Source organism: Rissa tridactyla, chromosome 20, assembly GCF_028500815.1.
Source record: "Rissa tridactyla isolate bRisTri1 chromosome 20, bRisTri1.patW.cur.20221130, whole genome shotgun sequence".
Lineage (NCBI taxonomy): Eukaryota > Metazoa > Chordata > Aves > Charadriiformes > Laridae > Rissa > Rissa tridactyla.
In genome coordinates, this window is record NC_071485.1 from 6729665 (window position 1) to 6743823 (window position 14159).

At 41.1% G+C, this 14159-nt stretch overlaps 1 protein-coding gene across 4 annotated transcripts in view; it reads right to left on the reverse strand.

The window, feature by feature from the left end:
• The window catches only part of EBF2 (EBF transcription factor 2), a 145319-nt gene that overhangs the window by 38872 nt on the left and 92288 nt on the right, over nucleotides 1–14159 (reverse strand). For all 4 annotated transcript variants that reach the window (XM_054180779.1, XM_054180778.1, XM_054180780.1 and 1 more), the window contains exon 7: nucleotides 212–293. In XM_054180779.1, coding sequence (XP_054036754.1) covers nucleotides 212–293 — 82 coding nt within the window. The remainder of the gene's footprint in view (nucleotides 1–211; nucleotides 294–14159) is intronic.

Here is a 14159-nt window from a genome sequence, read left to right on the forward strand (position 1 = left end):
CCCCTTGGGGATTCAGAGTAGAAAAAGAGGAAAAAAGGGGGGAAAAAAAAGGTTTAAACAGAACAAATGGAGAAAAACTTTTAACAATATCTGATATGGCTTATCATATACTGTCATCACATTTACTATGAACAATGTAGGCAAGAGGAGAGGGAAAAGGAAAAAAAGGAAAAAAAGCAGACAAGTTAATGCTGAGCCTTATAAAACTTACCTGGAACCGTCTCATATCTCTTGGGTTTCCTGCTGTTTTCAAACAATTCTGATTGCACTTGAGAAAAAATTTTAAGAAGAATCTGGAAAGATAAAGAACCATGTCACTTCTTTAACCGTAACAAAACGTGTGTTGTTATATTCTGTTTTAAAGTCTACATCGTAGTGATTTACATGATGGTGTATCAGTAGACCAGGACTGTAAGAACTTCCCAAAACAGAAACAAAACCAAACCAAACTGTAACAAATAAGTTAAAAAAAGGGAAACTACAGCCAATATGACTGTAATCCACTCGGAACTGGGCTGCTAGCTGGTGTAAGTCAACGTTTCTACTCCGATTTACGCCCATTTCCTCACTGCACGTTTGACCACACGATTTTCGAATCTTTATCTCTCCCCTGCATACAAGGGCTTTCTGTCGCTGTCTGAAGGGATTTTCCATGAAACAATATCGAAGGATAACATTATTGTAAAAACTACAAAAACGGACAGGGCAACTCTGACGCAGATAAGCCTTGAAACTTAGAATGAATTAAAAACCAGAAACAAATACAGCTCCCAGAAGAAGCTGCAGAGATTTCATCATGACGGCGTTTTCAGTTATTGAGATTTCGGTGACTAAAGCGGAGAAGCAGAACTGCCAGGAGCCCAGATTATAATCTTACACAGATATGGAGAGAGGATAACAAAACCCCAACCTGAAGTAATACATGACAGCTCATGCTGTCCAAGCAGATAAACCTATTAACTTCGCACAAAGTTCTCGTGCCAGTTATTTTTGCCCTGTGACATACACTTATGTGTTATTATTCTGTAGAATTTAGCTTGTTGTGTACGCAAGTTGAATCCTCAGCCTACTTGACTGGCGTATCCAACACTATGCACTACAACATACAGATTTTCCAGTTTAGAAATATTAGGCAGGCATTTTCCTATAAGCTTTTCCACAAAATTTTGTGTCAAATCCAGGGAGGAGAGGATCCATCCCTTTGTTTTCTGATTAACCTGATTAAACCTGTGAATTTCAGAGGTAAAGAAACTCCATGAAAAATCACAGCTGTTGGATTAAACGCAAAACAAGCATGTCTTCAAAATTCAGACATAACAGGCAAGAAATTTTTTTGGCATCCTCTATTGCAAGTGAAAATATTTTCTGGGATTCCTTTCATTTCCGTTTGTCGGACAAAATGGGTTTAACTGCAACAATTAAAATCAAAAATTCCAAGACTTTAAGATAGATTCAGAAGGAAGAAGACTTGGCTATAAGAAAATATAAATAGTTGAAGAATTGATTTGGAATACAAAGAAGAATTTATTTATTTATTTCTCCTGCCGAGTGCTTTCCTTAAAAAAAAAAAATCCGCTTTTGCAGTAAGTTAAAGTCCCAGGTGAGCCAGGCCTATTTCCCTTTCTGTTACTATGACAACGATTTTTTACCGCAGTCCCTAAGTCCCTTCAGAACTCACACATTCATGCCTTGAATTAGAACTTTAAAGGAGAAAGATGTATATTTCCTAGGGTTTACCAACAACAACAACCAAAACAGTCCTAACGCCAGACAATAAAGCAGAAATCCGCTCTCCCTTCTCATTGCCACTTTCTTTGCACCACTCACATCGCGGGATTTCTCTTCCATCTGCCCCAAACATACAAAGAAATATCGAAGGATCTGATCCATTTATATGTTGCTTGAACAAACAAAACCCCTTGAAAACCTGCCGACAACTCAACCCGCAAAAAAGACCCAGATAACGTCATATAAAATGACTGTCACAAAACACATCCTTCCAGTGAGCTTTTTAAATTAAAACATTCCTTTTCTCCTTAAATCTCTCACAAACAGTTTAGAAATATCGAAGAGATTTCTTTTCTCTGGGTGTGCATTTTTGCAGATGGTTATTTTTATCTCCATCGTTCCTTCGCGTTTCTGACTTTCAGAGCTCCCGGGTTGTCTCCGTGGCCCCACGGAGGGTGACAGCACAGCGTCCTGCCGCGGTCCCTCTGCCTGGTGGCATTCGGATGCAGCAGGAGAGACGTGTCGCTGCCCAGCTCTCAGAGGGCAGAGCCCTGGGCACCTCTGCCTATTCCCAACTCAAAATCCCACACAACTTTGTGCCTCCGGAGCAGCACTGAGTGAATATATTCTATCAAATCAGCCTTATCGACTCCTCTCGCTAAAACCTGTGACCTCTTGTATTTCACTGATTCGATAAGCAAGATTTTATCTGTAAGAATGTTTTCAGAAGGAAAAACGCTACGCATGCCGGCACACTCAAAGGAGAATTTGAGCCAAAAATGTTACTCACAAACCCTTCTTTTTATCCTGCCCTCTGCTTCCAGACATAAAAAGATGTTTGCAGATACATAAACTGCTTCTGTCACTGAGATCTACCTATGGAAGGGAAAACTGTGGAACAGAATCAAACTATCTAACGAAACCAAGGCAAGTCACTTTTACAACAAGCTGCTGGCTAAGCCATTATTTTGGAAGATAACTGCAAACAAAAATCCACAAGAAGTTCTTACTTTCAAGGAAAAATAAAGAAAGGAAAAATAAAAGATCTAATTATCTGGGGAAAAGTCCGGTTTCCTTTTTCATTTTTCTTTCAATTCTTGCATCCCTATTCATCTAGATAAGAAAAACGCTCAACACGAACTAAAGAAGGAAGAAAATTGGAGCAAAGAAAGGTGTCTGTAAGAGAAGTGGCTGCGTCAGCTGAACTGCCCTTGGGAAGAGCTAAGATACTGCGGTACTGTATGTTACACAAACCCTGAAAGGCAGACACAAAAAGGTACAAATTATAAGGGTTTAACAGCACCCGTGACCAAACCCTGCAACACTACATGGCAACGAACTAAATTTTTATTTTCTGCTGAAGGTCTCCAGAAAATTGGGGTTCAGATCCCCAGCAAATGTAAATCAGCAGCGTATGTGAAAATTAACTCGGATTTCAATTAAATCTGTGCTGATTCATACCAACAGATGTATTGTCCATTAAAAACACATAGAAAACAAAACTCTCCTTTCTCTCCGAGCCGTCTGCCTCCTCCAAGAGGCAGAGCATTCCCATCGCTCATCGGCTGCGTTGCAATAAGCAGCATGCAGCATGCAAACGCACTCAGCTTGAGGGGATTTAGCCAGGACATTTAACCAACGGCAATTTTGGGAGTCCCACTGGAGACAACTTAAAGGACTTTCTGGAATTGCTGAGCACCTCAGCTGCTGAAAATTGTGCACCGTTAAGATATCACAAAACAGGCATCAGTAATTCCTTATCTCACTTTGAAAGTGCTGCCCTTGGGTTTGAGTACTTAAGCGCTGGAGCCGTATTCATATTTATTACCTGAGCTAAGACATTTGTAGTTTCTTTGCAGTTCGCTGGATACGCTGCAGCAAGACAGTTTTCCCTCCCATCACCCCAGATTTAGATTTAGTTTTATTTAGATGCACACACACAAGAATTTTTATCTGTCTTCTAACTGAACCACAACTCTCTTTTTTTCCTGTCAGAGTTTCTCCAGTCAAATTTGAGCTGCAACTGGGCATCTGCACGAAGTATTTGGTAGGTCGTTATATATACATATATATTTTAAGTGGTTGCATCTGGGAAAGACATTAATATTTATTGCAGCATTAGAATAAAAATGACTTGGGGGGGAGCAAAGAGGAGGGAAGGTTTAACACTAAATGAAGCTGATTTAGGGGTAACAGGAGAATTGCAGAAAGGCTTTATTAATTTTTTTAAATGAGAACCTTTAGCCAGTTTTTGGCCTTAACCTATGCACACATCAAAAAATAAAGACCAGAATTTTAAAAAATTAGCTCATTTTCCTGTTTCTTAGCTGGCCTTTGTTCCTTGCTAAGGACGGTGTTAGCTCTGCCCCCAGCCAAGCAGCAAGAGCAGGGCCCGCTGCTCTCGTAGCTCAACATCTAAGGGTGCTGGGGGAAAACCTGAATGCTTTTGAATGACTATCACTAAAAATCCTGGCATTGCTATAGAAAACCTGATTGACTTAATGCACAGACATAAAATTAATTAAGCTATGACTATAGACTTATCCTTTTTTTCCCATTGTCTCTCTCATACAGTCGCACTTTCTCTCTACAGACCGCTACACTTGCGGAGGCCTCCAAAATGCCACCTTAAATAGAACTCTCTCTTTTAGGATTTAGAGGGAGCTATTTTAAAAGTTACTGCTCCTCCTACTGGGAGTTACCATCATGCTGAGGAGTTGGGTTGATGAATCATTTAAGTGCCCCTTTTTCACTCCAGTACAAAGACAGCTGCGTTATCTCAACTATTTTTCAGCAATCCTATGAGCAATCCAGTCTGACTTGGTGGGAAAGCGGAGCGGGAGCGCTCCTACAACCCATAATGCAGCTGAGGCAGAAGAAATTCTCCTACAGACGGCTGTCCATGGACAGCGAGAGAGGGAAGGGCAAAGTAGGTGAGGCCTGCCATCTCCCAAGCTCTTTCCAAAGCAATTGCTGAGCCAGAGTCCCACCTTGGCTCTCTATGCCTGTATCATTAGGTTCTGTACCTACCTCAGGCAACTTAAAACCGCGGCTAGAACTAGAAAGCACGTTCCGCACCTCTCAGAATGTTTATCCGCCAGCTCAGATGATTGAGAAGAACCTTAATCAAATCCTGTTGGAGTCAGAAAAAAAAAAAAAAAAAAATCTTTCTTGTGACTTCAACAGGACTAGACAGAAGCCCTAAAGAGCAGTCCCACATGCAACAGACGGTGTAGTTTAAAAAAAAATCCATTAATGTTTTTTTAAAACCCTGCCACAAGACCTGGGACTGATTAGTCTCACCACATGGAAGCACAGAAACAGATAATACGCTTTGCGCTTTTATAGCGCCATTCTATGGGACTTAAACTTCAATTAATTCTGCCTCACCAAAGCCCTCTGCAGCAGGTGGTGTAACTCACCGTCCTACAGGCAAAGATGCCAGGCCTGGAACTGGGAGGGAATTGGTCCCCGGCACATCGCAGGTCTGCCACAGAGCTGGGACCAGGACTCACATCTCCTGACTCCTGGTTCTACATCTTAACTAACCTTCCTAGCCACCTTTTGTGCTTTCTTAAAATACAAGTACAGAATCAAGAGATATAACGTTGTTTTTAACTTGTGAACAGCCTCTGGGTACGCTTCAAAAATATCCCTTCTAAAGCAAATACTGAGATAATCCTGTCTTGTGTGGGTTACTGTAGAATTTGAATTCATGGCCTCAGTCATTTTCTGGCATGAGAACACGCCTACCATCTAGTATGATTCTGTTTATCAGCAAATCCTGTGATGCTACAATCTAAGGAAAATACAAAGATACGATGGCATTCTGCTTAGACAATTAAAGTGCTTCCAAAAAGTCACAAAGTGAACAAAAAAACCCACAAAAAGATGCTATTATTATGAATATCTTTGCTCCTGTTGAACAATATTAAATTAAATATACTATGAAATGCAAAACTATCGTTACAGTGAGGGCCTGACTCCAACTCCATCAAAGTGAGGAAATTGTGAGCTCAGGGTCTCCCCCATCCTCCCCGCAACTCACCCTGTGTGTCTTGGCATTGCAAACTCTGAGATAAGTGTGACACGTAACCCTAGCCCATGCCACAACACGACAAAGTAGAAGGCTTCACTTCAGATTTCTTCCTTTCAAAAAGATTAGGTCAGATTCTGCACATACATTTGAAGGTCAGTGTTTAAAATCAATTAATTGCATTTATTTGATATCATCATCTTGATTTTAATGAATATCACAGTAGAAGACTTCTTTATAATCTGGATATTTATCTCTGGAGTAATTTCGTTCTATTATGTCAGTGTGTATTATTAGGGAGCTGATGAGAAAATTTCCTACTCTTTTCCAGCATTTATAGTCAATGTGGGATCAGGCAGCGCACAAAGGCATTCTAAATGAACACACACCTTATACTGTGTGAGAAATGAGTGAGGTTATTACAATAATCCAGAGTATTTATATGATACTCCACAAACAGCAGCTAATTAATCTTCACAAAACTCCTGTGCATAAAGTGTGAACCCAGTTTAACAAATGTGAAAACCAACATATGTAGGTCAAAGGACTTTTCTGAGTTTGTCAGAGATTTACTGCGAGAAGGGAGCGGGAGTCAACTGATACGAGGTCCCAAGCCTTGGCCAGGAGAAGAGGAGTTGGCTGTTCATTCGTCACTTCAGTTTTTTTAATAGAAAGACTCCAGTTGCACCAAAAAAACGCACACAAACATTATGCCTCTACTTCTGCCCCCAACAACGTCCTCATTTCCTAATGGGAAAAACGAGAAACACTTCTTCATCCTCTTGCCTTAAATTCACAGTAATTTCTTCCATTATGGGACCACCAACCTGGTTAGACCTTTCTCCAGCTCCATGCTTCTGCGTGCAGAGGACAACCAGACTGTGCAGGAGAGCTCCTCAGCCTTGCCTGAGAGATGAGTTAGGTGTACGCAAACCTAATCCTTTGAGGTCCCTTCCTCATAAATTTCTATGATTTTTATTTTTCCACTTCCACCCATACTTTCTGCCACACACAGCCCCTTACATTGCCGTCATGTCTTTCTCCTCATCTCACCTCTCTGATTGTCTCTCAGCTTCCAGGCGCTGATCCTGACCCCTTTCTACAGGAACCTTTTCCTACGCTCCACATTTCTTTTCCAGCTTTGAAATCGATGCTTGCCAAGGTAAAGTCTGCTTCTGCAGAGGTCTAATGAGTCCGGTTCAGGAGGAACTGCACCGATGCTAACAGAATTGTAATGGCAAAAGCAAAGCTGGCTTCAAGATGTGTATTTGTACTTTTATTATTAAATCAAGGTGATTTGGACCAAAATCTACAGGACACAAAGATCCTTTGCACTGAGGAAAGCCTAGATCAGAAGTTTTCTGTTTAAGCCCATCTTTATTATTAAATTACTATTTAATCTATCAGTAACAGCATGCTCATTCCAAGATGCTCGCAATGCAAAGCATATGAAGACATGCAGATGAGATAAGTGTAATAGAGAACAGGTGGAATTAGTGCTTTTATTTTAAAAAAGGAGAAAAGCTCAAAAAGGACTTTAAAATGCCACAAAGCACTGTATCCCTCAAATAAATTGGAAACATGAGATAATTTTAAGTATCAAAACAATTCAGTTTTCCAACGCTAACAGTCTGATGTCGTTTACCAACATCTACTCTTTAACATCCTGCTTGCTTTCTCCTGCACCTAGGCAATCGCTCCAATTTAGATTTTAAGTTTAAAGTTTAAGTTTTGATGCGGGACCATTATTTAGGGCCACTTTTTCTGGGCCTAGTATTCAGACCTGAAACGCCACCTAAAAACGTCATGGGAAGGCAGAAGACTATCACTGGTAAGTGTCTGATTTGTATGGTCTCTGGCCCCTTGCAGCACTGAGCTCAGAAAAGCTAATGCTAGAGATGGATGTGAAAATGGGACTAAAAAAAGTCAGTGATTCAGCTAAGGTCGGCTACCTTAAAAGTCAACCTTAATATTACGGGTTAAAAACTTAAAACTGCTTCTGATTTGTTTGCCATGCAAAGAGGTCCTGATAACACTTGGGTAAGTACCACTTCATGTTACGTATTAAAGAAGATACAGGATGAAAGTGCTGGTGTCCTGTATTTCAGATGGATGAAGAAAGGACATTACACCATCCACAGCCACGGCTGGACTTGAATTCACGTCTGACTCCCAGCCTCATGCCTTAACCACAGAACAATTCCTCCTCCAATATCCCTTTTCTTTGCAGCCTAGAACATCCTATTTCTCTCTGCTTTATATCTAGTGGCTTTTTAAAAAGAACATCAGCTTGTTTTCCAAACTAATAGTAACTGAATGTAAACCTGCAATATGTCATCCAAACCCAAAACATGTCAGTAAACTTGATATTTATATTCTGTACGTCTTCCACCTTCTGCACAATTTTCCTCTCCACAGTAGATTCTGTTCCACTCTTTGGGAGCAGCAGCAGGCACACACAGCCGCAACTGCAATTCACACTCGTTTGGTAAATGCTTATTCTGGCTTGCAAAGTGATCCCATTTTCAAGAAACAAGGGCTGGGGGAGAGCGCGCTGCCGGTTATACAGACAGTTATTTCTCGGCGCTGAATGCAGTTATTTGGCATGGCCACATTTGCTAGGAAAAAAAATCTCCAAGGAAAACCTCCTTGTTTGTGCACTCTGATGAAAACCTGACACCATTAATGAAAATAATAATTGAACTCTATGGGTTCGAATTGAAAATGAAACACAACACTAACAGCGTGTTTGTAATTGCAATTGTTCTCCAAAAAGTCTTTGGAGGACTCTCTGCAATCTGAGCAGTTTCCCTTTCCCTTTGGGTTTTCCTCCTTCCTCCCACACCAAAACTTTCCAGTAACTTACAAGACAACGGCTAAAAGCTTATTTATACTGTAAGATCCATATTATTCATGCCATTTGGCACAGGACCAAATGCCATAGCATAATCAAAAGTCAATAGGCAGGGAGGTAATCGAGTAGAGGATTGGGCTGACGGGCTGTTGAAAGGGACGTTCAGATCATATTCCCCGGTTTATTACAGTATCTATGGGCTCCAACTGTGCTAAGCATCGCACAGGCACGTCGCGAAATTGTTATCGGAGAAAAGATACACAAAGGACAGAAGGAAAGGAAGGCTTTTATACACATTTCACTGATGGGGAAGTCAAGGCACCTAGAAATGAAGTGACTTACCCCATCGCAAAGATCGTGTTGCTCTTCCAGCCAAGAACCGTTCCTGCAAATCCATGTTTGTCATTTTACTGCTTCTTTTTAATAGTGACAAAAAATTCATAAAGCTCATTGCCTCAGAACATAACACCCAGCAGGATTTTGAAAACACGGCCAAATTCTTCTTCATTACACTTCTGTCAGCCCCAGCAGTACACACATGCTTTGGTGCTGGACTGTGTCACGCACAGGCCTGACGACGCCCTGCAAACGGGTTAAATCTACTCATTCTTTGATATCACTTTGTCCTTACAGCTCCACGCAGTGCAAATTTAACTCAAGTTCTACTTTGCAAGCCCTGTGGACCCCAGAAAAGGCTTACATAGGTGTTAAATGAGCACAGAAACTGATCCCCACTCCTTTTTTTCCATACCCAGAAATACCTACGATTCCTTTATCTTTTGACTCTTCTATCCTCTTACCCCGTCGCTCTCAAAAATCCCCGTAGTGTCTATTGAGCCATGCTAGGCTGAACAGTGAGCACCAATTACACCAATAGCCTTTTTGCTGCTGCTGGGTCTGCTGGTTTTACTATTTCTACCAGATGGCAGAGGCCGGCACATAAAAACTCTCTACCCTGCAGTTAATGCAGAACTTGGTAATAACTTCCCGGTGACTCCAAGAGATCAGAAAGTTGCACTGACGCCAACGTTAGAGACGGAACCAAGGTTAGGCACTTATTTTACACCTGCCAGAGTGGATATTGCTCAGCTGAAAGCTCTCACTCATTGATGAAGGCAGGAGCATTGCCTGTCCCTAAACTGGTTTTGTATAGAAGAAAGATGCATTCATTTGCTAAAGAGGCAAATTTACATCCCAGCAACTTGGGTCCCTGCGCATTTTGCCTCCTCCCTTTCCTGAGGTCTGTTCAGTGGGTAGATTCGCACCTATTGTACTTCTGGGTCTAGTCGCAGCTGACCTTGAATCTGAACATTGGTGTAACATTATATTCCTATGACAGATTTATAGATTGGCAGATAGGGGTGCATTCAGCGCATTCCTTCCCTAAGACAGGACAGCATCCAATGTTTGTTAGCATCATTAAACTAAAACTGACTTTTCACCTGCTCCCATACCATATGCAGCTGCAAATTTTTAAATTAAACTATGAAGCCATGCATAAATTTACATATATTACAGACTAGCCTCTCCATTTAACATGCAAATGTACTCCAATGTTTCAGAACACCTTCTGTCGCTAATTAATTTGCTGAATTATAATTAGACTAATCCTGCATAATTAATAAGCACAGATTTTTTTTTAATTTCTAAGCAGCTTGATGAGATCATTCACTTCCTTCTATAAACTGCTAAGTAACTGTTAAAAAAAATCTGGAAAGAACATATGTGAAAAGGTATGTTTGATGTCGCATACAAATTTAAACTAGCGGGCAAGCTTCAAGAAAGTCAAGATTAATATAGGTATATGGTTGAAGCAAAGAGACCGTCGGCGCATTATTTTCAGGGGCAAGGACCAAGATTTTCTGTGCCTATTTTATTCCTTTTGCTTTTACCCATCGGACCTTCCAAGATCATAGACCGAGACAGAAAAGGATTACAGAAGCGTGTGTAGTATTAGAAGATGTTATGATATTAACACACCGTTGTATATCAAACCACTCTCCCTGTACATGCTGTGTGTGGATAAGCTCCTTTGATGGTATTTGGAATTGTTTTCATTTCGGCTGCCAAAACCAACGGAGATCATTCTAGTGAAACAATTAAGTGCTATTAGCACTGGATTCATTCTCTAATGATTAAAATGAAGGGTCTTGCTTTAATGTTGAAGAGCTTGGACTCAGAGAAATATGCATGCCAATACGGTTTTGAAAACGTGCAGTGTTACAGGCCGTAGACTCGTGACTCTACTCCTGATGCACAAAGCAACCCCCGTGTACCAAACAGCCAAGTCCTAAGATCTCACCCAGCAATTTAATGGTGCAGAGAAAGACGGAAAGAGCATCCCAAAATATCCCAGGATATTTTGCAAACAAGACTGCAAACAATAATACGAGTATATTATATTTATAAATATATACACACATTGTATGTAAGCTCATTTACTAATTACTGTATTTATTTATATACTTTTTGATGTATATTTCAGCTCTATTGTTAACATCCTTGTTTAGTCTTCACTTCAATCTTTCTCAAATGCAGCGCTCGCCAACATCACTGGGTGTTTGCTTCAATTGTGAGTAAGCAAAACCTGAAACAAGACCTCATGCTTCAACCCAAGCAAAGGAAGCAAGAAGAAAAAAAATGAATTCCTCTACTAGGAGATTGCTGAACCACTTAAAGCCCTTAAGTGTGGCTTGTCTACCACAAACAATGTACGTAAAATACTTATCAGATACTTCTGCCTGAAGTCTCCGTTGTTTTTTATTAACTTGGACAAGTGCCCTTCTTCAGATAAATATATCATTTAAATTGACTTGGGTTCTGCATATCCATGCACAAATAGAAAATGGAAAAGGGACCCAGTTTACAAGGGGCAAGTTCTCGGCACTGTGTGCCAGCCAAGCCACTTTCTAGGTATTTCCTACTGGACAGTCAATGGGAAATCACTTTTTTTTTTAAAAAGCAAAACCAACTTTTTTGCCCCAGGAAGACTGGACATTACCCTGCTGTGCTTTAACTCATTGTAGACCCCTCGGAAAATACAGGTGCTTGTGAATGGCATGTGTTTAACAGAGACCTCTCTTTAGAAGAAGAAACACCATCTCAAAATTAAAATTACAGAAGAATTGCACAAAATTACACAAGAATCCCGAGCATTCACAACGCACAGCAATACCATGAGACCTATTCGTTGTGGCAGATCACCATGGGACTAAAGGACTCCAAACGCAGAATAGCTCCTCTAACAATTCTGTGCTATATGTTTACAGACAGCCCCAATATACATTGTTTTCCTAGTAGCAACCGAACATATCGCCAGCTGACAAGGGAAGTTAAAGAGGAACAAAATTAGTAATATAAACAGAAACCATCTTTGTGTCTCATACAGCTCCATTTCTTATCTTCCAATACCCTAGCTCAGCAGACAGAAAAGACTGAAGGAGTTAAAGAAAATAATACAGCATTCGGTCTGTATTTTTCCCCTCCTTATTTCTGCCTGCTCCTCATTTCAAACCATGGCTGAATTGGCCCAAAGATATATAGGTCACATGGCTGAGGCAGAAATAGAATCTGTATCTCCAGAGCCACAGTGCTGGGGACATGAGCAAGTCACTGAAATTCTTTAAAGCTATTCCCGTTTTCTCAGAATAAGATATTTTGCAGCCGCAGCATTTGGCTAAAAACAAATGTCAGCATCCACATCTTTCAGAAGATTTCTGATGTCCAGGGCTTCCTACCACTTCCCAGTTCTTTGACCATGGAATTCGCCACAGCTGATATGCTTCTGCACTTTGTTATTGTCTCAGCTCCTGAAAAAAGATTGTATGTGTGCACATATGCCTATGTAGAGAGATGTCATTTTGCTTTAAAGAGAAAAATCCTGAACTCCAAACCCACCTTTTTCTATGTTTTAGCATATATCCTCAGAAATCAACTGACTTTCCAAAGGAAAAGAGTAAATGTTTTAGACATATATGCACCATCTTGTATTTATGAGGAATATGAAAAATTCTAGCGTGCAGTAAACAAATTAATACATTTAAAGCAATTCCACCTTTCACTGCAAACATTTCATTCATCTCTGCTTACTAGCCTCCAAATTTAATTAACCTTTTCAGTACCCTTTGATGTAGCACATACATGCCAGAGGCCAAAAAAGAAGCAGCATTTTGGGGTATGAACTGTTAATTGGCAATGGGTGAACCTCTAACAAGACAGCAGTTTAATTTGAAGGAACACCCCACAGTTGATTTGCCTTTCCAGGACCTTAACATGGGACTGCAGCAAAGTGGGGGGGGGGACACGACAGAACAAGGGCAAATCTACTTCCCTTCTCTTGAGTATCTCTGCTGGGGTTGACACTCGAGGGGACTTGACTTTGCCTGTTTTGATGACTCAGTTATTTCAGGGCAACTGTCTTGCCCGAAAAAATTACAATGGTTATGAAGACACACAGGAAGATAAGACAGTTTTTTCTTTTATTATTCTAAAGGGCTCGGTATGAGGCCCTTTAGAAAAAACACTGTACTAAGTCACACTGTACTAAACCCACTGTACTCAGATGCACAGCTCCACAATCCAATGGGTCCAACCACCCGCACGCAATTTCTCTGGCCTCACGATTCACACTCTACATCCCTGCCCCACACACAAGCACAACACGCAGGTTTTGTGCAAGAAGAGCCACTTGGTGCAACTGGACACAGCATCGAGTCTCAGTGTTCGAAAGAGCCCAGGTTTTCATGAGCTCTCCATGCTCCTTTAAAGCGTCTGAGATTGGGCACCCAGAAATCAAGACGAGGTAAAATTCAAACACTTGGGCGATCAGTTTGTTATAAACTCCTGGCTGCAGCAACTTATTTTGCCTCTAGCAAATACTCAATGCTACAGGAGAAATTGCTTCTCTTCACTCCATCCCTCTCTCTCTCACATGCGCACACACACACACGCACCCCAAGTTGACTGTGCAGTGATGTTAACAGGAGAGGAAAATTGCTTCCTGACCTTTCCAGTGATCAATTTACACCCTGAAGCATGAGATTGGTTTCATTTTAGTGTGTATATGTAATACCTATTCCCACATCGCTTTAGACAATGCAAAATTTGCCGTTCATTTGAATGGGTGCACATGTTCAGGTCTGGTTTTAGCCGTGGCCTCCTTCAAGACACCCATCTGGTAGCTGAGCTACTCCTTTAGCACGGCCATCAGTGCCCACGCTTTTGTGGTGACGGTCATAGTTTTGATTTCCCCCTTGATCACTCCAGCATATCTACGTGTATATTCATTAAGTCGTTATAGAGCTTTGCGTTCAGCTACAGAGCCCTACCCTCTGGCTAGTGCAAAACACATTCTTGGGGCTTCTCTGAGAGATCTCAACACTTTGCAATTTCAGCTCCTGACCTTCCACCTACTGCAAGTGAACGAGGGCTGCAAAACGTACCAAATGCAAAAAGCAAATATCTGATTACTGGGCCTTTTTACATGGCAGATACAAACCTGGCTTTGGACAACGTGCCCTTGAGGGCAACGGCAGGAGGCTG